The 27,005-nt window shown below is 55.7% G+C and overlaps 2 protein-coding genes across 3 annotated transcripts in view; one reads left to right on the top strand and one right to left on the bottom strand.

Moving 5' to 3' along the window:
* Nucleotides 1-18,806, top strand: part of PEX14 (peroxisomal biogenesis factor 14) — a 120,056-nt gene extending 101,250 nt beyond the window's left edge. Inside the window, exons 5-9 of the mRNA XM_011000819.3 lie at nt 5,788-5,873; nt 8,861-8,963; nt 10,147-10,244; nt 13,588-13,679; nt 15,399-18,806. Of these exons, the coding sequence (XP_010999121.2) occupies nt 5,788-5,873; nt 8,861-8,963; nt 10,147-10,244; nt 13,588-13,679; nt 15,399-15,846 (827 nt within the window). The 3' untranslated portion in view covers nt 15,847-18,806. The remainder of the gene's footprint in view (nt 1-5,787; nt 5,874-8,860; nt 8,964-10,146; nt 10,245-13,587; nt 13,680-15,398) is intronic.
* A 3,915-nt stretch (nt 18,807-22,721) lies between these two features.
* CASZ1 (castor zinc finger 1) overlaps nt 22,722-27,005 on the bottom strand; it is a 147,893-nt gene continuing 143,609 nt past the window's right edge. For both annotated transcript variants that reach the window (XM_031464040.2, XM_064494063.1), the window contains one exon: nt 22,722-25,852. In XM_031464040.2, coding sequence (XP_031319900.2) covers nt 24,729-25,852 — 1,124 coding nt within the window. In that variant the 3' untranslated portion in view covers nt 22,722-24,728. The remainder of the gene's footprint in view (nt 25,853-27,005) is intronic.

Genomic DNA, 27,005 nt, shown 5'->3' with positions numbered 1-27,005 from the left:
CAGTTGTTGGCAAGATTATCCTTTCCCCATAGAACTACCTTGGTCTCTGTCAAAAATCAGTTGTCCATACAGTCATGGGCCTATTTCTGGACTCTCCTGAATCCTTACAGTTTAATTAGAGCTCATATTTTTTAATCGTTGAGTGAGAATATAGATATACCTCTTATGTCCTTCCTGCCTAAAGATGACACTGCTGATAGCTTTGCAGCCCATGAGAGGTGGAAAATATCATCTTCCAAGTGAAGACAGGTCTTAGGTTTCCAGATGTGACTGCTGTTGGGCTGCTGTGGTGCCTTTGCCTTCCAGGCTGCCTGGGTGCTTCTGTTCAGAGCGGAGCTGCTCTGTTTTCTAGTCGCTGCGCCGGTCTGCCTTTCTGACCACTGCCTCTGGTGCCCTTTGGCTGGTCACCACTCTCCATGCACTGAGCCTGGTGCTCCTGTGCTGTAACAAGCACTGTCTGGCGGGCTGGCTTCATTCCAGGACTTCACTGTGGTTGAGCCTTTCTTATCATTTAATTTTCAGGGTGGCTTGTGAGAAAAGCTGATGGGGTGATTTGAGAAGCTCAGTATACTGCTGTGTGGAGTCACAGTTCCAGCCTTGATGAGCCTGGAGGGGACCACGGCGAGGCTTGCCTGGTGCCTGCCCCTGCCATGCCCCACGCTCAGGACGCCAGCCTCCGCAGGGACTGGATAGTTTCTCCCTGCTGTCAGCTAGCACGTGCTAGCACATCATAGGTACAGATCATCTCAGCAGGATGACTTGGTGACAGCTTTTAGCTCTGTATTGTTGATGAGTCTTTGCTGGATTGTGGGATTTCCATGGTGTCCATGAGTCTCTGACTTTGTGACTTCAAGCTCAACATGGCTGTGCTGTGTGCGCGATTCCCGGCCTCACCTGATGATGTTTGTTCTCACCTGCTAGGTGAGAATCTCTTGGTTGATTGAGCTATAACTAAAGGAATTAAGTAATGTTAGTTTAGTTGATGTTCAGTGAGTGGTTAAGGAGCCAGGGTCTCCTGCCCCTGACGTGGCTGCCGTACACTGTGAAATCACCTGACACTTGAGCCTTTGGGCAGGCAGACCCCGGGGACGCTGTCAGAGCTCAGGCTAGTTGATGGAGTCCTTGGGAGGTTAAGGAAGGCATTGGGTTTTGAAGAGCCCTACCCTCTTCTCCCTACAATAGTTTGACCTCTGACGTCGCTGCAGCCTAAGACATACAGGCAGCCCCAGAAATGCTGCCACAGTTCACTGTCTCTTCATTCTCAAGAGAGGCCAGTGATGAGGCTGGTAAAGTGCTGTGCCTTTTGGTGAGTTGGCTAGTCGTGCCTGATGGGGAGGTGCTGTAGACAGTTTGAATCTGAATGCCTTTAAATGTATCATTGTTCCTGAGTTCTTTAACTCTAACAAAGCTCTGCCACCTTCAGTCACATGGTCGGTGCTTGATAAGAAGAGAAGAGAAAACTGTCTTTGGGAGCCACCTGGTTGGTGGTGTGGTACCAGGATCTCTGACTTCAGGCTTCTTGCCTGCTTGCCCCCTGGGCTGCCGTGTCTGCAGCTGGGCATCTGCTTCAGACTGGAGGCTTTGAAGCTTTTGAAAAGCTCATTCATTCCATTTCTCTTAATTTTTTTTGGTGGGGGAGGGGGAATTTATTTATTTAATTTTTTTTAAATGGAGGCACTGGGGATTGAACTTAGGACCTTGCACATGCCAAGCACGTGCTCTACCACTGAGCTACACCCTCCCGCCCCCCGTTTCCCTTCCTTTTGAGTTAGAGCAATAGAGCGACTGGCCCCATTTTCTGCCCTTGACTGTATTTTCTGGACATTTGGGAGCACAGTGACAAGCGGCTGTAGCTCCCAGGTCTCTGGGTTCCTTCACTGGGGGGTCTGCACTGGGCTTGGAAAAAATTGGCCCAGGGTGGGCAATGGGGAGGGCTCCAGTGGTCATGGCTGGGGGTTTGAGCCAGTTTTGGGTTACGCCGGGAGCTTTCTTGCTAGCCCTGGTCTGTAGCCTTTGAAAGGTGTGCAGTGGATAAGAGTTATCTCCATCTCAGTTTTTCTCTTTTTTCATTTTGCCACAAGACAGAATTGTATCACACATCTCCAAAACGAGTAAAATGGCATTTCAGCTTCTTGTCTTTATAGACTCTCTGAACTTTAGGAAAGATCATTCTGGTCCCTTTTCATTAATAATGAAAACCAGGGGGCAATAAAATGTTCTTAGCACGAGCACGGCAGAAGCAGGGAGCAGTGTGGGGGTGAAGGTGCGGCCGGCACGGAGCCACAGGTGTTTCTTGGTGCTTGAGGAGGTCAGGTTCCCAGAGGTGGCAGCAGCTGCAGGAAGGGTCCTGGTTCTTGGACCCCTGACCCGCCAGCATCTGCTCAGCCTCAGCCCCAGCACCTGCGGTGAGAGGCTGTGCGTCTCCAGGCACGCATGGGATGTTTGCAGGAAAGAATGCAGCAGACTTTGGGTTCTGGTCCAGTTTGCAGCCCAGTTGCAGCTGTTTTCTTGTAAGATATTTATTGGGTATTTGAGAAGTCAGTGGTGAATAGAGCTTTCTGGACACGTGCCCATTTTGAATGCTCCCTTGTGGGATTTTGGCAGCCCAGATGGATGTTCTGGGTGTGGATTAAAGCCCTCTCAAACAGTGACTTTCTTGAAAAGTGGCAGGGTTACTCTGTCTTTGCTTTGTCCTCCTAAAAATGAACTTGCCTTGGAATCAGGGCTCTCAGCAGAGCAGGCTGAGACACGAGAGGTACCTGCTTGGGCCTGGGAGCCTCCTGGCTTCTCAGGGTCACGGTGAAAGGTCCATCTACCTCAGTGGTCTCAGTGCTTTCCATTTAGCAAGCAGCACTTCTCTGTGTAGATCTGCATCGGATGGGGTGGGCACTGCAGGTCAGAGCAACAGAACCCCCTCTGGAGACAGTGTTTAGACATGAATCCTGAGTGTCACTGCGAGCCCAGAAGGGGATGGGGAAGTTCTGGCTTGCCGTAACACAAACCCTGGAGCCCCAAAAGAATAGATTGATAAATTTATGTAAGCATGAAAACACTTATGCCAGAGAACACCATAAGCAGAGCCAAAAGAAAAATATACTGGGAAAGATTTTTGCAACTCCTGTCATAGACAGAGGGCTAATCTCCCTGCTGTATAAGAAGCTTTCATAAATTGATTAAGAAAATTGATAAAGAAATAGAGTAGAAAAGTAGGGAGCATATAGTATATCAAAAAGAAAATGCAGATGAAAATATGCTCAGTCCTCACTCGCAATAAGATAAATGCAAGTTAAAGCTAGAATGAAGTTCTAGTTTTTTGCTCCAGCCTTGGCAGAAATCTGCGCATGTGATTAACTCATTGTGTTGGAGCGGCTGTGGGGAAACAGGTGGGAATGAAGTGGTTCAGCCCCCATGGAGGACCGTTTGGCCGTCTCTGACCCAGCCTCCTAGGCATTCCCATTTACAGATGTGCTTGTACGTATATGCGCGATGCCACGTGTACACAGTCATTGATGGCAGCACTGTGTGAAATTGTAAAAGACTGGAAATCATCTAAATACCCATCAGTAGGGAATTGGCTTAATGGAATACAATGCAGCTTTAGAAAAAAAGAAGAATGAGAAGTAGAGGGAAAGAGAAGGAAAATAATGTCTAGAGGGAAAGAGAAGGAAAATAATGCCTATCTGTGTTGCCTCATATGTGCATAAAAATTCTCTGCAGGATAAGGAAGAAACTATTGACAGTGGCTTTTGGTGGTGGAGGAATCCTCTTTGCAGTAGACTGATGTGTGCTGTGTCATGTTTGGGCTATGTATCACCTATTCAAAAACTGTAAACCAGAGAAGGGAATTGAGGGTCATGGGAGAGGCCACCTGTTGGTTACAGTTTGTGCAGGAGACTCCAGGGCTGGGCCACATCGGGAACCTTGTGTGGAATCCACAGGCGGGATCGGCAGGGGGTCCAAGGAGAGACTCTTCCAGGCTCTTCCATCACTGTTGTCTCTGCCTCCTGAGAGCCCCATTCAGCAGCTCAGGGAGAGGGTAGCATCTCCCTCACCCCCTTGGGGGTCTTCACGACTTACATCTCCTCTGATCATACCAGCAGCCCCTCCCTACTCCATGTGCCCACATCCTACCAAGGACTTTAAAAACCATCCGTCACCTGCCCTCCTTTGGTCATGAAACCCTAGGATGTGACCAGTACCTCAGAGCTTGCAGCCCCAGGGGAAAGGGGAAGGCTGAAACGCCCGGGTGTCCGTCTCTGAGGACATGTGGCCTCGGGCTAAGTGTGATGCTCCTTTCAGTCCGCGAATGCGGTGCTCTCCTGCTTCACCTTCTCTCCCAGACTTGCTTCTAGATCCTAGTTCCTTGTCATAGCAGCGTGCCTCGGATGGGTGCCTTCTGGGTCACTTCCCATGGCGCTGTGTCTGAGTCCACAGACTGGTTGGTGTCCGGCACCACCGATGGTTCTAGAAACGGTGGCCCATCCCCCACCTCACACACACACACACCATGGCAGCTCCCTTGAGAGGAGGCAGCTGTGTGGCCTGGACTTGGCTGCTTGGAGTGGACGTTCCAGGCGGATTTGATGCCTTCCCCTGCACCTCACGGAATTGCCAGGCGGCCTATCAGATTCTGGACCTAAAAGCACTTTGTAAACAGAACGTGGGGAAGGTTACGGAGTAGAGAACTCCCCTCCCCTCCTGTGGAACTAGAATTCGTTGGTGGGTTGGGGGTACTCTCTGTAATGAAGGGCCTGCTCCTATGTGAAGGCCGGCTGCCCATTTCCAGGTCCCCTGAGATGTTCCATCATGGTCCCAGTTCCTCTCACCATTCGTGGTCCCTTGCAGTAGCTCCTCCCACCTGCAGCTGGTCATGGGTGCTACCTGATGTTCTCCCAAAATACAGAGCTGACCACGTCCCTCCCTGATCCAGAGCCTTCAGCAACCCCCACCACTTGTGAAATGACAGGTTCCCTGGGTGCGCTCCCCACCCGGCCCTGCCTTTTCCACCTGCACCCCCCTCCCCCTCTTCTGGCCAGCAGCAACCCTCCGCTCTTGGTGAGGCCCAGGGGCTGCCCCGTCTGCTCAAGCGCAGGTCTGTCCCTGCCCGTGCTCTTGCTCGTCCCCTGCCTAGAGCACTGTGCCCGGGACCCCACAGTCTCGGCATCCTCCTCCTCCAAGGGGGTGTCTGCCGCCCTGGCGCTCGCACTGCCCTGCTGGCTGTTCTCCATCCCTCTCTGGAGTCACCAGTTCAGTGATTTGTAGGCTGTCTCCTCTTCACCAGGTTCTGTTTTCACAGAGTAGAACAGGTCAGGGGTCTCATCACCTCTGTCCCCCATGCCCCCAACACTGTCGTGCACACCGCCAGCACCTCCTAAAGTTGAGTGAACAGGTGATGCAGCCTTTGCCCCTGGGTCTGAGGTGGCTCTGAGCACAGCCCTGTGTGTAGGGGGCATGTGGACGCACTTTCACCACACCCAGCCATGCTGTGTCAGCCTCACCGGGTCCTTTGTTCCACGAAAGTGAAGCCTGTGCCCTCGGTCTTCAGATGCCCACGCCGGCTCTCAGCTCCTTTAGACACCGCCACCCAGCAGGCGCACCGTCGAAGCAGGTGGTTCCGAGAGCCTGGGAGGCAGGGGAGACGCAGCCCAGCTGGCGTCCCGGTGCTCACGCACGGGCTCCCAGCGTTGCTCAGCCTTTGAGATGAGGAGACTGAGTGCACCTGCTTCCCTGGCCCCGGGCAAGGGCGCCAGCGCCGCTTCTCCTGACGCCCTTTTCTCCCGACCTTAGGCCCTGCGGGCTCCCGGTGGAGAGATTACAGCGCCTTGGCCATCATCATGGCAGGGATTGCTTTCGGCTTTCACCAGCTCTACAAGGTAAGTCGCCCATCCCCACACACCCCTTGGCATTCAGCCCCATTCTCCCCGGTCCTGGGGTGTGTCTGTGTGGAGGTGTGCAGGGGAGTGTGTGATGAACACCCTGGAAGGGGTGTCTGGTTCCAGGCCTGTCCTGCCCCCACCTGGGCGGGTGTGCTTGGCAGGTTCGGACCCTGCCTCATCTGCGGGACTTGGCGTCTCCTCAGAGCCCCCGCTGCACAGGGTGATCAACAAGCCACAGCCAGTACTCAGAGCAGCGCCCGGCACGTACTGAGCAGTCTGTACTTTTTTGAGAGACAGAATGGCGTGGTGGTTAACAGCATGGTCACTGGAGCCCAGCTGCCTGAGTTGCATCCCGGCTCTGCCACTTAGTAGCTGTGTGACCACAGGCTCGGGGTTTCATCTGTAAAATGGGGACAATGGTATCTACCGAGGCTGTTGTGAAGCTCAAAGGAGTCGGTGCTCCTTTGGAAAGTGCTCTGTGCCCACCCCAGCACATAGGAAGCGCTCTGTATGCTATTGTTCCACCTTAGTATTTAAAACCAGCTTTGAGAATCTCAGTACAATCATATTTACGGGATCTACTTTTTCCTCCTGTATATTGTGTTGGCATCCTTGTAAATCCAGGATTTTTCACGGACTTCATAGTCAGCCCTCAGGATCCCAGAGTTCATTGCTGACGACAGAGCTGCAGGCGTAGAGTGAACGTTGATACCAGATCCTAATCAGATACTAATTGCCAGGTCACCACTTTGATTTGAAGCAAGTCTTTTTTAGACATTGTGGAGCCAGGGGATGGCCCCAGAGACACAAGGTAAACAGGGGCTGGAGGGCTTAGTCTCTGTTGGTCCTGGAGAGACAAGCCCCCTTCTTTCTGAGGCCACCTGCAACTCCATCCCTCATTTGGTGATTTAAAAAAAAAAAAAAAAGAATCTGAATGAATACCCAGACTCACTGTTGTCATCACTTTTAGCACATGAGGCATGCTGCAACATTGCACTCTGGGATTCTTAATTTTTGACTTAAGTGCAAAAGCTAATGACAGAGTTGTAGCAGAATATAATCTTTTCGGTGTAACATCTGTTCCTGAACTTGGGAATTTCCATGTCAGAAGCAAGGGGTTCTGGGTCCTGGGACTTTTCCCTCTGACGCGATGCCTCCCATTACCTTGTGTGCTGAAAGCCAGTTTCCAGTCACTAACTGCATACAGTCACCAGGAAGAAGAAAATGCTAAGACAGGATTCTCAAATTAACGTCCTGGCTCTACTGACTGGTACATGATAGTCACACGGCTGCCCTTGGACAGCCTGTGATCTAGTGGAAAGAGAAAGCGCGTGGCTCCCCTTGGAGCACAGCGGAGACATGAGCTATCATCAGTTGTTCCCATAAAGCTCTGATCCTTGGTCTCTGCTTTCAGAAGGAAGAGACAGTGAAAGATCAGTCACAACGGTGATGAGAATTTTTTAAATATCTGCAAAGTTAAAAAGAAAAAGGAGAGGCAAGCTGTCATCTTGTTTTGTAAATACATAATGATTTAGACTAGGGTAGTGTATGTGTTCCTTTCCTTGGCATTTTTGATCTTAGAAATGAAATTTTTAGTTCAATACACGCGTAAGAATTTCTTGACTTTTATACTTAGGAAATTTTCTACCTAGAACGTCAGGCTACATTCGATGAGTTTCAGCTCAATTGTGGGTAGTAATTCACACGATGGTTGAAAAGCACTTTGCAAAATAGAAAATGCTTCTTTATGTATACTAAACAGTGATCTTCACTTAGGAGTTGCTCTTGAAATGAGTTCTCCCACAAACCCCTTGTGAGAGACGTCCTTTCCCTTCCCCAGTACGGAAGCCTTAATGGAGAAGTTGCTGTCTTTTCCTATCCAGGGCCCAAATGGAGTAAGAACCAAAGTTCTCCTTTCACACCTGCCGGCTGTGCACGGAGCTACCCCTGGTGCCACCCCAGTAAAGCTGGTGACTGGTCTCACATTCCTTAAGCGGGAGGGTGTCGTGTCGTGAGCTTTTGGAGTTCAGAACACATCTTTTATCTGGTTCTCCCAGCGGGCACCCTGCTGTCTACCTCCACCCCTTCACACCTCAAAGCTAGGAACCAGTTACCAGCTGTGCCCCACCTGCCTTCTCCCTGAATGTTCCGAGACCCTCGTCCTCCCCTCGTCTGGGTTCCCCATGTTCTGGGCCCCTTGTTTGGCTGCCCTGCAGCGTCAACGTCCCTTTTCCCCAAGGTCAGTTTCTTCTGGTTCTGTCTCCACCTCCCCCATCGCCCCATGTCAATTCTGGGAGAATCTGGCTGCATTTGTCTCTGATCTGAAGGAAACTTGTTCTGAGGATTCAAGGCTTTTAGGGAAAGACTGAGGTGTGGCCTCCTTAGATGGCCTTGGAATACCCACATATGACACCCTCCTAGTAAAAGAACCAGCGGTCCCACGAATCTCTTATGGATTTTGATCTTGTTTCTTGAATAATTTTTTGTTTAATTTTATTCATTTGTTTCTGAATAGATAATTTAGTCATATGGTTCCAAATGTTAAAGGTTCAGAAAAGTGTACAGTAAAACGCTTCACTCCCACCCCTCCCGCAAGCCACCAGTGGTATTACTTTCTGTATAACCTTCTACACTTTGTATCACACAACTTTAAAAGTAGAATTTTGAATGTTTTGGTCACAGAAATATTACCTATGGCAGTATTTAAAAAACGAAATAAAAGAACCAAAAAGTTCTCCATCCCAATAGGTCAAGTTGATTTTTCATGTTCCTGTTCCCTAGCTCTGGTTCCGATTCAGACAGAATTTTTCTGTGCTTGTAATCACAGCCTCGTAACTTTTGGATATCTTGGTCATTTACAGTGTTGGCGTAGGGTTTCCAAAAGCCGGGATTGACAGAGAAAGTTGGTTGGCAGAATCTGAGAGAGTGTTGGAGAATAACCCCAAGTACGTACGCGTTCCTCACGCCCGCCCTGCTTCTTGCAGAAATACCTGCTCCCCCTCATCACGGGCGGCCGCGAGGACAGGAAGCAACTGGAGAGGATGGAGGCGAGTCTCTCGGAGTTGAGTGGCAGCGTGGCACAGACAGGTAAAGATTAATGACTCCATCAAGTCACCCCTCAAAGCCTTCGCCGAGCAGCCCCTTCTCTGCCCCCTCCCCTCTCCCCTCCGTCTCCACTTTATGTGGTGACTTCATTTATCTGCTCTGAGAATCTGTTCACATTTGCAAATGAAGCCGCCGTCATTTCGGTTTAATTTGAAATTGCTTGTTTACTGTCGGCGCGGCCTCAATTAATTATGTTTTTACGGAAAGGCTCCCAACCTCAGAATATTAATAAGGGGAATAAAATGACAGCCTTTCTAAGGGCTGTAAAGTTCATTTTTAATTTCTGCTTCTATGAGGTTTTCAGGGGGGTTTTCAGCAATTTTCCCCCTTCCCTCTAAGAATCCAACACGAGGTCAAGAGAGGCTGTAATTACTGCGGCTCCCGGGACCCTGGCCACCTCCTCTGTCATCGACTCCACGGGGCTCGCGTTCGTTACCCGGTGCCCCAGTGACGGCCCAGATTAGCTGGGACCTGTCGCGCTGGAGGTCATTTTCTCCTTTATAAACTTGTTTACTGGATGGAGGCTCTGAATCTAAAAACTCAGGCAAATGAGAGAGCTGCCTGTCCCAGACAGGAGTCTGTCCCTCGGGGGCATGTTTGTGATGCCCTCAGAAATCCTCCGGAGCACGCCCTGCTGGCGTTTCTCCTCGGAGGCTGACAGTGAGGCCTGGACAAGTCGCTTGCCACCAGGGACCTCCGGCAGCCTCTGGGGTGGGTGGGGATGGCAGGAAGGAGCAGGAGGGAAGCAGCATTTGTGGTTTTTAACCACTCCTGGGTACGGTGGACCTGAGATGTCTCCCTCCCAGGATTGGAGGCTTTCCATGAGTTCCACAAGGACGCAAGGAGGCCCGGAGATGGGGATGCAGACAGTAGCGAAGTTGGAAGAGCCAAGCAAATTATAAGCAGATATAATTAGAGGGGAGAGGTTTTGGATGGATATACTGTTGACCTCAGACAACTACACAATAGAAAGATAAAGTAGAAATACTAGAGGTTAGATACAGTGCAGGTGGGTTACACAGAGTGCAGGTGAATTATATGGATTGCAGGGGGTGGGGGATGTGGGCAGACAAGTCAGATGCAGCAGCTTATAGGTGTGTGGACAGAGAGAAGGAGGAGTCTGTGTGTATCATTTAACAGAGATGCGACTGCTCTTTCCTCCCAGTGACACAGTTACAGGTGACTCTCGCCTCCGTCCAGGAGCTGCTGATTCAGCAGCAGCAGAAAGTCCAGGAGCTTGCCCACGAACTGGCTGCAGCCAAGGTACTTGTCCCTCATCCTCTGGTCCCTCCAGGCCCGGGTCCGCCCCGCACGCTCCTCACTCTGGTCCTTTGTGCCCAGTTCACTACATCCCGTGGGGTCTGATTTTGTCTTTTCTGATGCTGGTTTCACTGTTCTTGTAGAGATAGGGGGCAGGCACCGTGTGGGTGGTGTGGTGTTCAGTGACAGGCTGTCCTTTCTGTGTCCCTGTCACCTCCCAACAGGAGGGAGGAAAAGCAGCGCTCTGTCTGCGGTCCTCCCGCGGCAGCACACACCCCGCTCTGGTGGTGGCTGGTGTAGACGTGGGATAGTCTCTACCTGCAAGTTAGGTCACAGGCCCCAGTGCTGCCTGGAGTGGTTCTGCGGAACAGGGCAGGAGAGGTGTGCCCAGGCCCTGGGCTAAACTCCTGTAATGGGCAGGTTCTTTAACCCAGGCCTCGGGGTCTGGTAACCCCTAAAAGAGTGTAGAGCCACCTGAGATCAACCGGACGGTTTCCATGCCTCACTTCCCACATCTGAAGCCACCTTGGCAATATTAGATCCTAGAATCAGATCAGACCGCCTGGGTTAAAATTCTCCTCTGCCACATACTAGCTGTGTGACCACAGACAAGTTGCTTAACCTCTCCAATTCTTAGTTTCCTCATCTGTGAAATGGAGCTATAACGGTACCTCCCTCATTGTCTGTACACATTGAGCACAGTGCCTGACTGCTGTCAGCTCCCAGGCTTCTGGTGTGGGGGGGTGTGTGTGTGTGTTTGTATGAATGAGTGACAGGGTCGTTCCTGAGACACACAGGGCCCAGGAGACAGTGGTCCCGTGGCTCCAGGGCATCCACTGTCCTCCCCGCTTCATCCTCTCCTCTGGTTTTGCTTTCTGGCTGCTTCTATGCAGCCATGCTGTAAAGGATCTCACTCCGAGTGGCTCTCCCAGGGGAAGCCCCACCCTAGTGCCCAACTCATGTGAGCCAGCACTCAGATCTTCTGCATTTGCAAAACACAGCACCTTATAGGTGTGTGGGAATCTTTCCATTTCCAATGGAATCTGGGGTACCTCCTGGGAAAAGGGTCCCGAGAATCCTCGTGGGATACCGCACACACAGGCACCACCTGCACTTCCTCCACAGATGGCTGTGGTTGCTGGTGGCCATTGCCGGCCACCGCGCACGCTTCCCGCAGGCAGGCCGCCTGTGAAGCAGCCGGGAAGGCCGGGTTAAGGCCCCCACCCCTCTTTCCTCCATTATCTTTTGGAGCGCAGGCCTGCCCATGGCCAGAAGCCATTCTGGAAATTGGAAAACTGTTTTCAGACCTTAAGCATTAAGATTAAGACCACATGTTGCATTTTAAGAGGGGAGGGGGGCCCAAGATAGTGTTTGGTGGTTGAGAGCTGCCTCTGAGAGTTTCTCGTGCTTGTTTTTCTGATGACCCCCCAGCCCCGCCCCCAGCCCCTTTCATTCTCTCCCGTACTGAAGCCCTGCTCACTGGTTTGGTGTCTCAAGCCGTAAGTGTGAAGATTTCAGTTACCCCATAAACCAAAGACTCAGAGCTGTGTTTTCTCAGCTGTAATGTAAGTTTTTATATCTGGCTTCCAAACTCCTACTGTAGCACTGTAAAAAATTAAAAAGAAGAGCGTTAAGTAATTAAAAAACCTACATAAAACTGAAGGCTGGGAGTTTTCTACAACTGTTTTTTAAAGAGACTGGCTAAAAAGCCCCAGATGTCAGATTTTATTTCTAAATCCTGGCATCTGGCACCGTACGCGTTTGGAAATTTGAGTCCTTTGTAGGCCGGTGAGTGGAAATCGCTCCCTTGTTAATGGGCTGCTCTGGCTTTCAAGGTCTCAGAGAAGCCAGCACAGTGGCTCCTGGATCTGCGCTGCCTGGTCTGGAGCGGGGACCCCGAGGGGCCGTGTGCGAGGCGGCGGGTGCTGCCGCGCAGTCGCTCTGAGACTGCCTGGGATTTCCTTCCCGAGACCTGCAGCCCCTCGGAAGGGCTTCTCCCTGCAAAGTTGTGCCGGGGATGGGACCCACAGCCGCCCCCACCCCATGTCAGAGGCCCCCTGAGGCTCCCCACCTTCTCCTGAACTTACATCTCGGGTTCCCTGGGTCCGGGGATGGGGCCTTGCACGATTAACTGTGCACGTGAAGCCACCTGGAGGCGGCCTCTGGCCTGGACGATGCAGGCCCGCACACCGGAGGCCGTCACACCAGAAATGGCCCGTAAACACTTCACAGGCAGCTTGGCCACTGGCGCCTCCCATTTGGGGGACAGCCATCCTGGCTTTCCTCTTCTCCATCTATCCCAACAAGATTTGCCAAAGAAAGGTGTGGTTCTCTGAAGTTTATGTGGAAAACAGCGTTAAGTTCAAAGGGAAAGTTGTGCACGGAGGGTGGCGTCCATCTGAGGCTATCGTGGTTGTTTCCTCAGTGAGCCCTCCTCTGGGAAGGAGTTGATTCCAGGATGTCTTCCTTCTCTCTGCTGAGCCTTCAGGGTCATCCCAAAGAAACAGCTGTGGATGGGCGGCGGGGCTGCAGGTCTCTGACAGCGTGAGGAGGGCATCCTGGGTGAAGCCTGTCTTCTGGGCTTGCTTAAGATGAGAGCACGGGCTGGGCAGGGCAGATGCTCCGGTGTCTCCCTTGACCCTCCAGGGTGGCTCCGAGGACCTGTGGGTGGAGGTGGCTGCCTGTCTCAGCCCCAGAGATTGTGTGTGTGTGTGTGTGTGTGTGTGTGTGTGTGTGTGTGTGTGTGTGTGGTATCTCTGCAGGGGACTGACTTAAGTGGAGGGAGTAGTTGGTGTAGAAATGGAATTTATCTATCTTACTAGTTTTGTTTTAATGGAACATTTCAAACACACATAGAAATGGGGTGGGGGGCACACAGTGACCCCTCATGCTCTGATCACACCGCTGCCGCCCGGGCCTCATCTGCCCGCACTCCTACCCCCAGTTATTTTGAAGCACATCCCAGACAGCATGTCATTTCATGCTGCAGACCCTTCAGTTGGTATCTAAAAGATAAGGGCTCTTTGGCTGTTGCTGTTGTTTTATTTTACATGATCAGGGTACCACTACTACACCTAAATGTATGTCATGATTCCTTTGTATCGTCAGCTATCCAGATAGAGTTGTGGGAATGTTTGTTTTAAGGGAGTCGTCATTTAAACGGAGACCGAGGCAGGCAGGCAGACCCTGAATGGGCTGTGGCAGGACCTTCCAGAGGGGGCTCCAGGCTGGTGCCACAGGACACAGAAGGCCCCAGGTTCCCCTGCCACCCCAGCAGTCCAAGCTCCGTGGGATGGGAGGGAGGTGCCACTCTGACTCCCTCAGCCCTCTGTGTTTTGACTTTCAGGCCACTACGTCCACCAACTGGATCCTGGAGTCCCAGAACATCAATGAACTCAAGTCGGAAATTAACTCCTTGAAAGGGCTTCTTTTAAATCGGTAGGAGCTGAGAAGGCGCGGGCTTCTATTCTGCTTTCTGCCTAGGGCTGGGGAGGAGGGACCCCCCCCCATCTCCCTAGGGGGCCCCTGTGCACCCGGTCCCTGACTGAGCATATGATTCAGATACTGACTTTGGGAATCTCCTGCACTTCCGCCTTTCCTCACTGGTAGGCCCTTCCCTCCCTGCTCCAGAGGTGACAGTCTGCAGCGCCCACACGAGTTTTGAAATACAAATAACTCCTCGGCCGGTCAAGACCTGGTCAAGGGCAGCTGCAGCCAGAAGCAGGACCTTGAGCAGAGGAGAGTGTCCCTGCCCCTCCAGACAGGGCCGGCTCCTCCTCTGCCCTGAGCCCCAGCTGGACCTCCCAGTGACAACTTGGTCCCAGAGGAGGTCTCCCCAGAGGGCCAGGCCAGCAGTCTTTGTACCTGCTCAGCTTGAGGGGCTCTACGATTCAAGAAGGGCCTGCCTCCCCACCCTCAGTGCCTTTGGTCTCGCTCTGCAGCCCCTCCAGAGGGACAGCCCTGAGTGGAGGGTGACCAACTTGTCTGGGCCTATCTGATTTTAAAACTGAAAGTCCTGTGTCTTGGGTCGCAGGGGACAGTTGACCACCCACCTGCAGGGCACCCTGGGGTTTAGTGGGGGCAGTGCAAGACGGCAGCTCTTCAGGTATGGGGGCCTGGTGGGGTCTTGTGGCTCCAACCAGAAGACCCAGTTCTTTAAGCCACCCACTTGTAGGCTCCCTCTGGGAAAAGAGCGCATCCTTAAGAGAGGCAGGGCCAGGCTTGGGGTGCTAGAGGGCTGTCCCTCGGGGACATCCTCTGTGTTTCTGAACCAGGAGATGAGAGCCTTGGAGGTCAGAGGGAGAGAGAGCAGGTTTTTGGGTTACTTTGGAGCCAAGAAAACAGCCAATTGAATTTCTCACTAGCGTCTGTGACACAGGTGAATGCTGAGGCCCGAGCTGTGTGCACTCTGTGGTGAGGTCTGAGGTGGAAGGGCTGTTCTGGGACCAGAGCTGGGGGCATGGTGGGCAGCCCATGAGGCAGCAGGCCTTTGTCCCCTTGGCTCAGGCAGGGGTGGTCCCACCTGTCCTAGAGATTGATTTCCAAGCCCTGGCCAAGTGGCCCTGACTTCCTGGGTCCCTCCTGGAGTTGGCTTTGGTTCGGGCTGGCTGTTGGCCCAGGGCCCAGGATGAGGGCACGAGACTGGGAGGGAGAACTGACCCTGATGTCAACTGTTATGCTCAGAGGTTTCCTAGAAAAGTGCTAGGTTACCAGTGTTACCCTTCTGGTGCTGGTACCTCTGAACCAGAAGCCAGGCTCTCCCCTATCCCCTGCCTTTGGCCCCCAGGCCATGGACAAGTTAAAGTCGAGGCCCAGGTGTCTTGGGTTCCCAGGCTTCTGGCTGCCCCTCCTTGCTTGCTGCCTCTCCTAGGGCTGGAGGCTGGGGCAGTGTTGGAAGTACAGCAGGGAACAGGTTCTAGTGTGTGGCGCCCTTAGTGGGACAGGGTGCTCTGCAGGCAGCTACTCCAACCTCAGGGGCCCAGAGGCCCTGTTTCTGAGAGGAGGGGGAGAAGGGAGTTGGTAGTGGGTCGCAGAACTCCGTCCTGTCCCCTGCTTGGTGGCCCTGGGGTTGCTGCTCACCTTGGATGAGCGCGTGAGGTCCGGGAGGGTTTGGCTTTGCTGAAGGTGAGCCCTCCCCTCTTCTCCTTCCCCTGCCAGGAGGCAGTTCCCACCCTCCCCTTCGGCCCCGAAGATCCCCTCCTGGCAGATCCCGGTCAAGTCGCCATCCCCCTCCAGCCCTGCTACCGTGAACCACCACAGCAGCAGTGACATCTCGCCCGTCAGCAATGAGTCCACGTCGTCCTCGCCCGTGAAGGAGGGCCACAGCCCCGAGGGCTCCACGGCCGCGTACCACCTGCTGGGCCCCCAGGAGGGGGGCGAGGGGGTGGTGGACGTCAAGGGCCAGGTGAGGATGGAGGTGCAGGGTGAGGAAGAGAAGAGGGAGGACGAGGAGGACGAGGAGGATGAGGACGTAAGCCGCGTGGACGAGGAGGACTGCCTGGGGGTGCAGAGGGAGGACCGCCGGGGAGGGGACGGGCAGATCAACGAGCAGGTGGAGAAGCTGCGGCGGCCTGAGGGCGCCAGCAACGAGAGCGAGCGGGACTAGGTGCCGGGGGTCGCGGGCCAGGTGCGGACGTGGCCTCAAGCCTGGCAGGGGTGGTGTGAGGACCGATGCCTGGCCCCCCATGGGCTCACCTTTCCATGCGCCCAGCCTGCCACCTCCTTGGCTCAACCCTAGACAGGCAGGCCTCCACCTTGTCCTTGTGTCAGGCCGAGGGCGCTGAACTCTGGGCTCAAGCCCCCCAGCCCCTCCCGAGCAGACGCTCTGTCCAGGGGTGTCTGCTGAGCGTCTTAGCCAGCCTAACACCGTGCATGACAAGAGGTAGTTTTATTACCTGACTTCTGACCCTCAGCAGAGGAGGAGCCGCGTGACCTGGCATCTGCCGTCCCCTCCCTCTGCCTGCGGCTCCCTCACTGGTTCTCACCGGTGGCCAAGGGGCCTCCCTGTCATGGTTCCAAAAGCAGGCGGCCCTGCGCGTCTCTCTAGGCGGGGGCCCCACAGCCAGCCCTGCCCGGATGATGCCGCAGCCCCAGCCCCACCGTGCCTGGTCGTGCTGCACCTCTGACTGTCCGCTTGCCGCATCATGGCCCAGCTACCGCCGTGGGGAGATGGGGTTCCGCCCCCACGCAGGAGCCGAGCATCAGGGCCTTCCTGTCTGTCCCCACCCTGTCCCCTAAACACGTGTTCCTGTGTGTGATCAGGTATAGGTTTCAGAGTCTAAGATACGACTGTATATAATTGTAATAAATACGAGTTGCCACTATTTAATTCCTGCCTGTGGCTCCCTGTCTGCTCACAGCTCCGTGTGCCTGGGAGATGGATCATGGCCAAGGCCACGCCAGGTGGGCTCTAGGGAGGGGATGTGGGGGCCAGGGCCAGGGCAGCCCTGTGGTGGGCCTGATGGAGGGCAGCCCTGCCTCCCTTGTCCAGTCCCTCCCCCAAGGCAGGCGTTGAGGCAGGCGCTCACCCACAACTGGAGGGCTTTGTCCTCGGTCCCGAGCTTGTGCTGAAGGGCGACATTCTGATCTAGGAGGAGAAGGGACCTCACGTTACTGTATATAGACCTGGTGTGGAGTGTGATGAGCTCTCCTTCCTTAAATGGATGCGTGTGCTCCCAGGAGAGAGTGTCTCGTTCCCTCTTCCTCCCCCATCTCGTCTCCATCTCACCCTCCCTGTCTCCCTTTAACCTTCACACAGCACTTAGCTAAACCCAGAAAAACAGCGCTCACCGCTCCTTCCAGGGAGCATTCCGCTCCCTGGAGCCCCCGGTGCTGTGGCCGTGCGTGGGGACAGAGGGCCTGGTCACGTCCAGTGCCTTGTGTAGGCACAGAGGCTCTGGAAACAAAGTGCAGGGACAGCGGCCACGGAGGTGTTGCTGCAGCCCGGTATGTACCCTCCAGGGAGGCCCGTGGCCTCCTGACCACGGCACCCGGCCTCCTGCCCGCCTGGCCCGGGGAGGGAGGACACCGCCAGCTGAGGGTGAGAGACTTGGCATTGGGGCTGTCTTGTCTCAGAAAACATTTCATCTTCTGCCCAGACCCCCTTTTCAGGCTCCTGCAGCAAACTGACTCGCAGGCTGGGGGGCCCTCTGGAGGTGTCAGGTCATGGCAACTGGCCTCTCCCTGACCCTCTGAGCATCCAGCCTGGTTTCTCTGGTTTTGTCTTTGATGCTTATAACCTCACGTGACATCCCGGCTCTCTGTTTTTCCGCCACGTGCTCCCTAGGGCCAGGCAGAGCCCACTTGAGTTACCTCTGCTCCTTGCCATCCCTGTAGAAGCCAGGGTTCTCAGTCCCCAAGGGCTTCCAGCCCAGTCTGCCAAGGGGTCCCAGTGTCCGGGAGCCAGGTGGGCAGACCTGGGATGGATGAGCAGAGGGCTGGCGGCTCAGGTGGAAGCATCCCTCGGCCTCAGGGGCTGGAGACAGGGTTTCCCACCCTCTGACCTCTGTGAGTGGAAACCTGGGCCCTGCATGAGGTCCCCTCTTTACTTGGTGGCCATTTCTCACGGTCTCTAATTTTGCAGAGGCTGCTCCTACAATGGGACCAGACGGGGGTGGGGGTGGCCAGAGGGCAGGTGGCCTGGGACAGAGACGCAGCCAGAGCTGCTGGGGTGGGGACAGCTGTCACCATGGGGAGCGTTTTCTCCAACCTGGGGGGTCGGTAGTCTTGTGGGTTCCTGGACTCACTGCGGGGGGAAACGATGGAAACCTGGGCCCCAGGGGCCTTTTGCCTTGTGGGTCCTGAGCACGGATTTCGGCTTTTGAGGACAGAGATTCTGGCGTGATTTCAGGGAGGAAAAAAACCCCTCCCCAAAACGGCGTGAGTGCTGCCTAATAAAGGCAGCTGCTGGACGGAGGGAAAACAGCCCTTTGAAAAAAAAAAGCCTTTCATTAGAAAAATAATGCATTTCATCCAAATAAGGTAAAAATATTTGGAATGGGGCAGAAGTGAGCAGCAGGCAGCGCCTGTCAGGCCCTTTCTGGAAGGGAGAAGATTATTAAACTCAATTACCAAGTATTTTTGTGAAGTGTCTTTTAAGAAAGAACTTGCCCCAGTGCTCAGAGGCTGCAGGATGGGCCCTCTGGCCCCTGAGGTCCCCCCAGCTGCCCTGGGTTGCTTGTGGGCTCTGTCTTGGACAGGGCCCTGCCTAGGGCAGCCCCAGCTCCCTGCTCTTTGCGACGCCCCCAGAGCGGGTGAGGCAGCTACTCCCTCTGCCTGCTGATCGGCCCCCTTCCGCGAGGGCCAGGCATCGGTGTCCTGGGACACCCCAGCGGGGAAGGGAGCGTCTGGGTGAGGGAAAAAGGATGCTGAGTTTGTAAATGTTTTCTTTTTTTCGTATTGTGGAAATACATATCTGATGTTTAAAAACCCAATCGATATGGAAAGGAATAGAGAGTCCAGAACCCCCCTGCCTCCTCTCCGCTTGGTTTCACGGTGTGGTACGTAGTCTCTCTCTCTCCCTCTTTTTAAAATAAAGATGGGAAGTTCCTTTTCGGTGTTGTGTGACTTGCTTGTCTCACTGGAAGTGAATCGTGTGTCCCCAGAGGCTCACACCATGTGGGAGGAGAGGGGTTCTCTGGAAGGTTTCTCCCCTGGCCTCCCCCTGTGCCCAGCCAGGACACTGAGGCCAGAACCTCCCTCTCCTCTGGTGACTGTCCCAGCCCCACCCCAGCCCCAGGCCCTGCCCCAGAGCCCAAGGAGGAGGAAGGGCAGGCAGACGGGCCTGACAACTTGATCTTCAGGAGTTTACTTAATCCTTAGTGTTTCTTCATCTGTTTGTTTAAAATTGTTTCTGCCAAGGCATCCAGAGAAGAAGGTCGGAGTCTCCAGATGAATCAGGCAAGAAGGCGCCAGCGAGACCCCGAAGGTTGGGATGGCTCCAGCCGCAGGTGAAGCACTCACCTGGGGGTAGACCCCCGTCCTGGCTGACCCCTCCTTGCCCCGGACCCCGCTCTGGCCCCTGCTCCTTCACCTGACACAGGTGTTTCCCACCCCAGGATCAGCCACCCCCTGCCAGGGGCAGACACCTCCAGGGCGCGGTGTTGGTGTGTGACTGCCACCTCCACGATAGCTGTATCCCCGCCCCCATCCCCGCCCCGGGCGCGCGCTCTGACTCAGGGTGGAGCTTGCCGTCTCGCCGTCTCCAGCGGTGTGGGGTGCTTTTCCCAAGTGGTGAACAAACCTTAATAGTTTACCTTCATCAAGCACTTTAAACCTCATGCTGTTCTAGAAGAAGAGATGAAATTTTATTATTTTATAAGGAAAACGCCTGCAGCCTTTCCTAGGCTGACAAATCCTGGGAGGATCTTCTTTACAGTGACTGGGACACATTTTTAAATACACTTTGGAAACTCAGGTGCCCAGCCCTCCATGTCCCTGGCCCGGCAGTTCTGGGAGGATGTTTCAGGGCATTAGTTCCAGGATGCCCTGTAGATCCAAGGTGCAGCTGCTGGGCCTCAGGGAGGCTCTGGGAAGGGCCTTGGGGCTCTTTGGTGGAGAAAAAGCCTCGGGTGGTGTAGAGTGTGGTGCTCACAGGAAGAGAGGCAGCTGGGTCTTTCCATCTGTCCCTGTGCTGCTGTGGGCTCCTGGCAGGTGCTTTCTTTCTGGCCTCTCAAGAGGGTGAGGTGGCTTCTTCTGGCGAGGGTCGCACAGGTCTGGCCCCTGTTCATTCCCTGCAAGGTCCCCAGGACTCCAGCTGGTCTGAGGGGTTCTGCCGCCCGCCCTGCTTCCTGGGTCCTGTTGGCCCTGGGCCAAGGCTGCCTGTGGGGCCAGAGCCACCCCTCATGAAGGAACAACAAGCCGCCTTCTCCTGGGTTGACCGGACATGCTGGCCATGCTGCCCGGGGAGGGGCTGCCCTGTCGCTGTGAGTCCAGGGGGGCTGGCGCTGGGCTGCCTGTGACTGCTGAGGCCCGGCTCCCGTGGGTGGCTCAGTTGCTGGTAGCACCCAAGCCGGGCCCGGTCTGTGGGAGGTGGGCAGGCCACTGAGCTCCGCGTGAGCCTGTGCAGCTGGTTCTGGCTCTTTCCAAGAGGTTACAAAACTCTTGAATTTGCCCCAGTTTGGGTGTAGGAGCGTCACACCACTACAGCTAGTTAAAGCCCATAATGAAAACATGTTTTACTGCAATTCCTGCTGAGTCCGACAAGCCACAGGGAGACTCGTGGGGCCCGAGCCCACTCTGCACCCCTGAGGTGGGGTACCGCTGCGGCTGCAGGCCCCTCCCTCCTGGGGGCGGAGGCCATGGGCTCAGTGGGCAGTGCCTGGGCTCAGGGCTGTGGGCTGGCCTGGGTGCAGCTTCCTGTGGTCCTAGACCTTCGTCGCCCTGAGGCTCTTCTGAGGAGTGCCCTGAGACCTAGTGCCCCCTTCCCTGGGCTCAGTGCAGGGGCCCTGTCTTGTCCTGGGTCAAGCCTGGAAGCTGGTGCACAGCAAGACTGGGCCTCCTGTCCACCATGTATGGGTCCGCTGAGGTCCATCCAGGCCCAGGAGACCTGGGGGCAGCTGGGGAGGGGGCAGTTTTGGGGGCGTCTACCCTGAGTCCCTGTCCGTTCTCCCCTGGGCCCCAGCTGGAGTTGGAGCCTCTGTGGGCCCTGCCTGGATGCCACGGCAGCGGTGCCCAGAGGGAGCCCTGTGGTCGCACCACCCACCCACCCGGCTGAGGTTGGGGCCTGGCTCCCTGCCTCCCCTCAGGCCCCGCGGGAGGGCAGCTTGGCCCACCAGGGCCTGTGAAGCTCCAATAATGGTTTTAATTTGTTGAACTTGTGTTTTATCCCATAAATTAGTCACTGTTTTATTTAACAAAATCGAGATATCCACAAACAATAGGCGAGTTCCAACTTGAACATTTTAATAAGACAGAAAAAAGTATGTATTTTCACGTCTGTTACAAACATATTTATGTAAATAGCCTGTGGGCCGCGTTCCAGGAGAAAGGAAGAAAGGGAAAGGGCTGGGGCTGGGGCTGGGTTAGACACGAGGCTTCTGTGGTGGAAACGACATTGAGCAGGGCCCTGGGAGCAGTGCAGCCCCTTGGTCCCCCCCCAGGAAAGCAGTGCACTGGTTGCAGGGGTGTGACACCCAGCGAGATGCTGCTCTGGCGGAGGAGCACCGGGGGCCCAGCACACGTCACGTCTCCTCCCAGGGGCCCTGGGACGCCTGGCCACCTGGTGGGAGGTTAGCTCAGGGCAAGGCTGGCAAGATGGCACAGAGGATGAGCTTTACTGAGAATCGGGTCAACATGGAGAAGTGTCAGGGTGGTCCAGGCATGAGGCCTGCGCTCTGGGTGGGGCCTGGTGGCTGTGCTCGCACCACCCAGGCTTCTAAGGGAGCCCCAGCTGTGGTGCCACCGGGGCCAGCAGCTCAGGCCTGGGGCTGGGGGCTACAGACCCAGGAATTGGCCCCCTCTGGCTCTGCCCCTGCGTGCCCCAGGCAGGAGCTGAGCCAGCATCCAGATCGGATCCGGGTACGCACTGTTCCCGTTCCCAGCCCAGGCAGGTTCCTGCAGGAAGGAGGAAGGAGCCGAGGGAGGAGGCAGAGGGATGACCCTGCCAAGCGCCTGCCCAGTAGCCCTGGCTTTAAGGGGCAAGGGCTGGCCAGGTGGGGGCCTGCGCGCCTCTGGAGCCTCTGCCCAAGGCCCAAGACATCTACGCGGGTCAGCTCTGGAGCCTCCTCGGGGCTGGGAAAGGAGGTAACTTCCGGCCAGGCAGTGCCTGAGTCCCCCACTGTCTGTCCCCAGCTATCCTGGAGAACTTGGCCCCATCCCGGGGCGAAACTGGTCTGCCCTCTTCCCTGCCAGGGTTGAAGGGTGACCGACACCCTCCTCCCCTCCCTGCCTTGGCACACAGAGCCCGACTGTGGTGGCTGTGCCACCTGGCACGGCTAGGTCACTGCCAGCCACTTGGGGCTGATTTTAAAAATAAAAGATAACTTGATAGTTTTTTTTTTCCAGTTTTTATTGAGTGAAAATGTCAAACCTTGCATCAGTCATGCAAAAAAAATCAAATAAATAAAACACATATATTAAATTTCTAATAGCACTAAATTCAAGTGGAAAAATATTCAGTTCTTAATAACCAGGTGCCGAGGAGACCAGATTCAAGTAATCAGAGCACACGCTGTTCAGTTCGGTTTTCACGTTCTGCATTTTTCATCTCAAAACCTCTCTATATATCTCTATATATCTATATATGTATATACATATAGATATATACACACATATGTGCATACATATTATTTTATATTTATATATATACACATACATAGTTATAAAACATTAAAAAGAGCATTGGTGGATCAAGCATTGTTTTCCCCACGGAAAGAAAATAAAACAAAAATTACACGTTAAAATTCAAAATGAGCTAGCAATGGCTTATAGTCCTAGTGTGCAATATGAAGGTTACAAAAGGCTAGACTTCGCACTGTCGGCATCTTCTTCTTTTTTTTTTTTTTGTTTGATTTTGCTACATTGAAAAATGTTTTTTTGTTTTTTCCTTTACAAAACTCCTTCCACAGACGCCCCGGTTCTGTGGTCGGGCACAAAGTCTGGGCAAATGCTCAGCAGCAGCACGTGGTGCCCACAGAATTCAGGAGGCTCTGGTAGGGGCTGTTCTAGAAAATCATTTGTTTCCTGTTGAATCGGGTACACTCCATCTGACCGATCCTGCCTCCCTGCTCCCTCTCCAGTTCAGAGGATCCTGGCTTTCTGGCTGTGGGCAGCCAAGAGGACCAAAAAAAAAAAAAAAAAAAGTAAAAAGTAAACCTCCAGCCCCCCCACCCCAGCCAGGCCAGGTTTCCCTTGGAGACCTATGGGGAGGAGGTTCTGGGTGACAGCCACTCCCCTAGGCTGGGCCTGGCACGCTCCCTGTGGCCATGTCACAGGGTCCAACCTAAGACGGGCTGGTGGCCTGGAGTGGAGAGAAGGTGAACAGGTGGGGCCTTGGGCAGCCTGCCCTTGGTCCCTGTCGCCCTTGGAGCCACTGGCCAGGCATGTGCCTGCCAGACAGAGCCCCCAGCTCTGGCCTTGGTGACCTCATTCTTGAGGGAGGCTGGGGGGATATTTTGCAAAGGGAACCAAATCTGGATGTGTTGCACCAACAAAAAAGTATCCCAAACAAAATAATAAACTGGAAAAAAAAAAAAGCCCGAAAAAGCCACACGCATAACCAATAGAGAAAAACTCAAATATTAAATTAACTACAAACTTGTATCAACAATAATAGTCCTTTTTTCTTGTCTCTACAAAATTCAAGTTAAAAGTTGGAATCACGCAGCTCCCATCAGTGCTAGTGTAAAGACAGACAGCCTCAAACTGGTAAGGCCTCTAAACTAAAATGCTAAACAAGAATCCCACGTGAGCAATTGCACTCGGGTCTCCAACTCCAGGGCTGGTCCGAGGCGGCTGTGCTCTAGCCGCCCGTCTGCTTCTGTTTTCTTTTGTTCTATGTAGAATAATAACCTTTACAGGAAAAATACTGTACAACTTATTCGCATTTTTCCCCATGTAGAATATTAAAGCCCCAAACAGTCGCATCCTTCCTGTTCTCGTTGCCTGGGTGGCTGAGACCCCCTGCGGGCCAAGCACTGTCTGCTCTTCCGTCTGGGACCCAGAACAGCCCTAGGGCGAGAGTCACCGAGCAGACGGAGGCACGCCCCTTCCCAGGCCCCAACCCTGGAAGCAGACACCAAGGCCGGGCCGGCAGTGGGGACAGAATGACCCCGAGCTCTCATCACTGCCAATTCCATGAGGCACCCCGCCCCTGCGGTCCCTGTCACCCGTGCGGTCGCCTTCTGCTCCGCCCTCCCCCAGGGCCAGGAGGGAGGGTCTTAGCTGCACGAATGGGAGGCCCTGCCCGATGCTACAGGTGCTGGCGCCTCTGGTGGTGGGGGGCGGGGGTCGCAGCAACCCCCAGCGCCCGTCACAGTCCTGAGCAATGAGGAATCCCCCCGGCGCGGTCGCGGGCCCAGGGTCCGGCGCGGGGAGGGAGTTTGGGGCCGGCGCCCGCCTCGCCCCGCCGCTCCCCGGGACCCCTGCTCCTCGTGCGCACCCCGGACAAGAGCACCTTCTATTTCCCTGAAGAAGATCCCCGACCTGCAGCTAGAGGAGGGTCCCCGGCAGCCTCTGTCCTTCGGCCGTTGAGCTGCCGCGGCGAGCGGGGCGGGCGGGCGCGGGGGCGGCCCGGGAGCACCAGAGGGAGGCCCCCGCCTCTGTCCTGAGACGGACTCGGGGTCCGGAAGCACCGGCGGGGCCGGCGGGGCAGCCCCGAGCCCGGAGCGCCTCCCGACGCCGGAACCACAGCCAACACCTAGCTCTGTACAAAGGAAGCGTTACACATAAATACCGTTTCTTACAAAAGTAATAATAACGATAGGAGAATGAAGAGTTAAGACCCCGAGGGCGCCCGGGCGGCCCCCCGCGCGCCACGCGGCCCGGCGGCTAAGGGGAGGCGGCGGCGGGCGCGGGGCCGGAGGGCGCGGGGGCGCCGAGGGCCGCCAGCTCCGGGCTCTGCGACCCCGGCCCCACCACCGCCTCGGGCAGCGACTCCTCCGAGTCGGTGCGCAGGTCCTCGTCGTCGTCCTCGTCCTCGTCGTCGTCGTCCTCCTCGTCGTCCTCCTCGTCGTCGTCCTCGTCGTCGTCCGCCTCCTCCTCATTCAGCTCCAGCTCCTCCTCCTCGTCCTCCTGCGAGGACTCGCCGGCCGCGGGGCCGGCCGCGGGCGCGGCGGGGCCGGCGCAGGGCCCGAGGGCGTCGGGCGGGCCGGGGTCACCGGCGTCGCCCGGCCCCCGGCCCAGGCCCGCGGCGGCCACGGGCAGGAAGAGCAGGGCCCCGGCGGGCTCGGCGCCCGGGGGCAGCGGGCCGTCTGGGCCGGCGGCGGGGCCGGGCGCGGGGCCCTCGGCGCCGGGGGAGGCGGCGGGCGGCTCGCCGCGCTCCTGCTTCTCGTGCTTGCGCTTGTGCGAGTCCATCTGCGACATGCCCACGACAGTGTGGCGGCAGCCGGGGTAGGTGCAGTGGAAGTGTGAGCACTTGAGCTTGTACTTGCAGTCGGGCACGGCGCAGTCGGCGCTGGAGCTGAACTGGCAAAAGCCCGCGGCGCTGATCACGTCCTGCTTGCCGTGGTGCTTGCGGTGCGCCGTGACTTTCGTGCTGTCGGTGCAGCGGAAGCGGCAGCGCAGGCAGTGGAAGTGCGTGCTGGTGCCCGAGAAGGGGCAGTCGGCGAAGTGGCAGCTGAGCGAGGCCTTGAAGCGCTTGAAGTCGTCCAGCACGAGGTTGTCCACGCGGTCGTGGTGCTGCGCGTGCTTGTACATGTGCGTGCGCCCACAGAACTTGTAGCCGCAGTTCTCGCGCGTGCAGTGGTAGTGGGTGACCTTGAGGGAGAACTGGCAGGCCGCGTCCTTGCAGTCCTCGTAGAGGTCGAAGCGCCGGAAGCCCTCCAGCATCATGCCCTCGTCCAGCATCTTGCGAGAGGAGGCTGTCTTGCGCCGCTTGCCGAAGGGCGACATGTCCTCAATAATCCAGAAGCGCTTTTTGGCCCCCGAGACTGTCGGCATGGAGATGGTGTTCCCTGGGGAGGAAGGCCGGATCAGTAGCCCACGTGGGCACCATTCCCAGGATCGCACCCTCCAGGGGTCCCCAGTCCCAGCATGGTGGCCAGAAGGCAGCATTTGGGAACAACTCCTCGGCTTCCCGTGGCTCTGGGGGGTCTCTCCTATTAACTACCTCAGGACAGCCGGGGAGCCCCAGGTGTCCCCCTGGGTCATCCCATGCCTGCAGGACGGCCACATGGGTGTCTGCCTTGGTGGGTGGCAGAACAAGTGGCTCTAGGGGATGTGGTGGCTGCTTCTTGGCCAGTTTGGGTGGGAAGTGAGGACACGTCCTGGCGCTAATTGAAGCTGAAGGGGGAATCTAGGTCGGCAGAGTGTAATTACACAAGTTGGACAGGGGCCAGGACGCCATCACACGGCCGCCTCTAATGAGGGACAGGCCGGCTCCTTCTCCCGCTGGCTAACCAGTTTCCCCGGCTGCCCGCCTGTCTGTGCATGGGACCGGCCCACTCCCAGCAGGGATGCCAAGCGCCCTGGGGCTGTTTGGAGCTGTAACTCCCTGCCCCGAGGGACACCTTCTCCTTGGTGCCAGGAGGTTCTTTAAGGTCTTGGGGTTTTCTGCCCCAAGTAGATTAGAAGGCAGCTCTGCTGAGGGGCCAGGACTGGAGTAAGGACTCAGCCAGCGGATGGGTGTCTATCTGTGCCCTATCTCCTGGCCCCAACTGCCTCTCTGGGCTTACGATGCCCTGTTACTAGGGCCACCCAATCCACTGTGTAGTTGTGCCTTCGTTAGTCTCTTTCCGTTCAGGGTGAGGGGAGAGCAGCTCCCTGTGGCTGCACAGGCAGCTGGGGAGGGGCAGCCATCCTAGCACCGCCCCCTCCTTGCCCCAGGCCTAGCCTACCCAGGGGGTAGGGTGGGCACACTCCAGGCTTCCCCCACACACTGACCTCCCAGTCCTCCTGAACCTGCCTGTAATCTACCCTGCTGCACTGTCCACCTGGGAACTAGACCAAGTCCCCCACCCTCAGCAGGTGGAGAGAAACAAGGACTACGATGGGCTGGGGTACCCGGCAGCGGGCAAGGGAGGGCCTGGGGCCTGGGGATCCAGGTGGGTGAGGAGTGGCTGCTTTGGGTCTGAAGTCACAAGGCTCTATCTGGTTATGTCAATGACA

Source organism: Camelus dromedarius, chromosome 14 (assembly GCF_036321535.1).
Source record: "Camelus dromedarius isolate mCamDro1 chromosome 14, mCamDro1.pat, whole genome shotgun sequence".
NCBI lineage: Eukaryota > Metazoa > Chordata > Mammalia > Artiodactyla > Camelidae > Camelus > Camelus dromedarius.
Note: the sequence above shows the minus strand (reverse complement) of the source record. Positions and strands in the feature narration are given on the sequence as shown.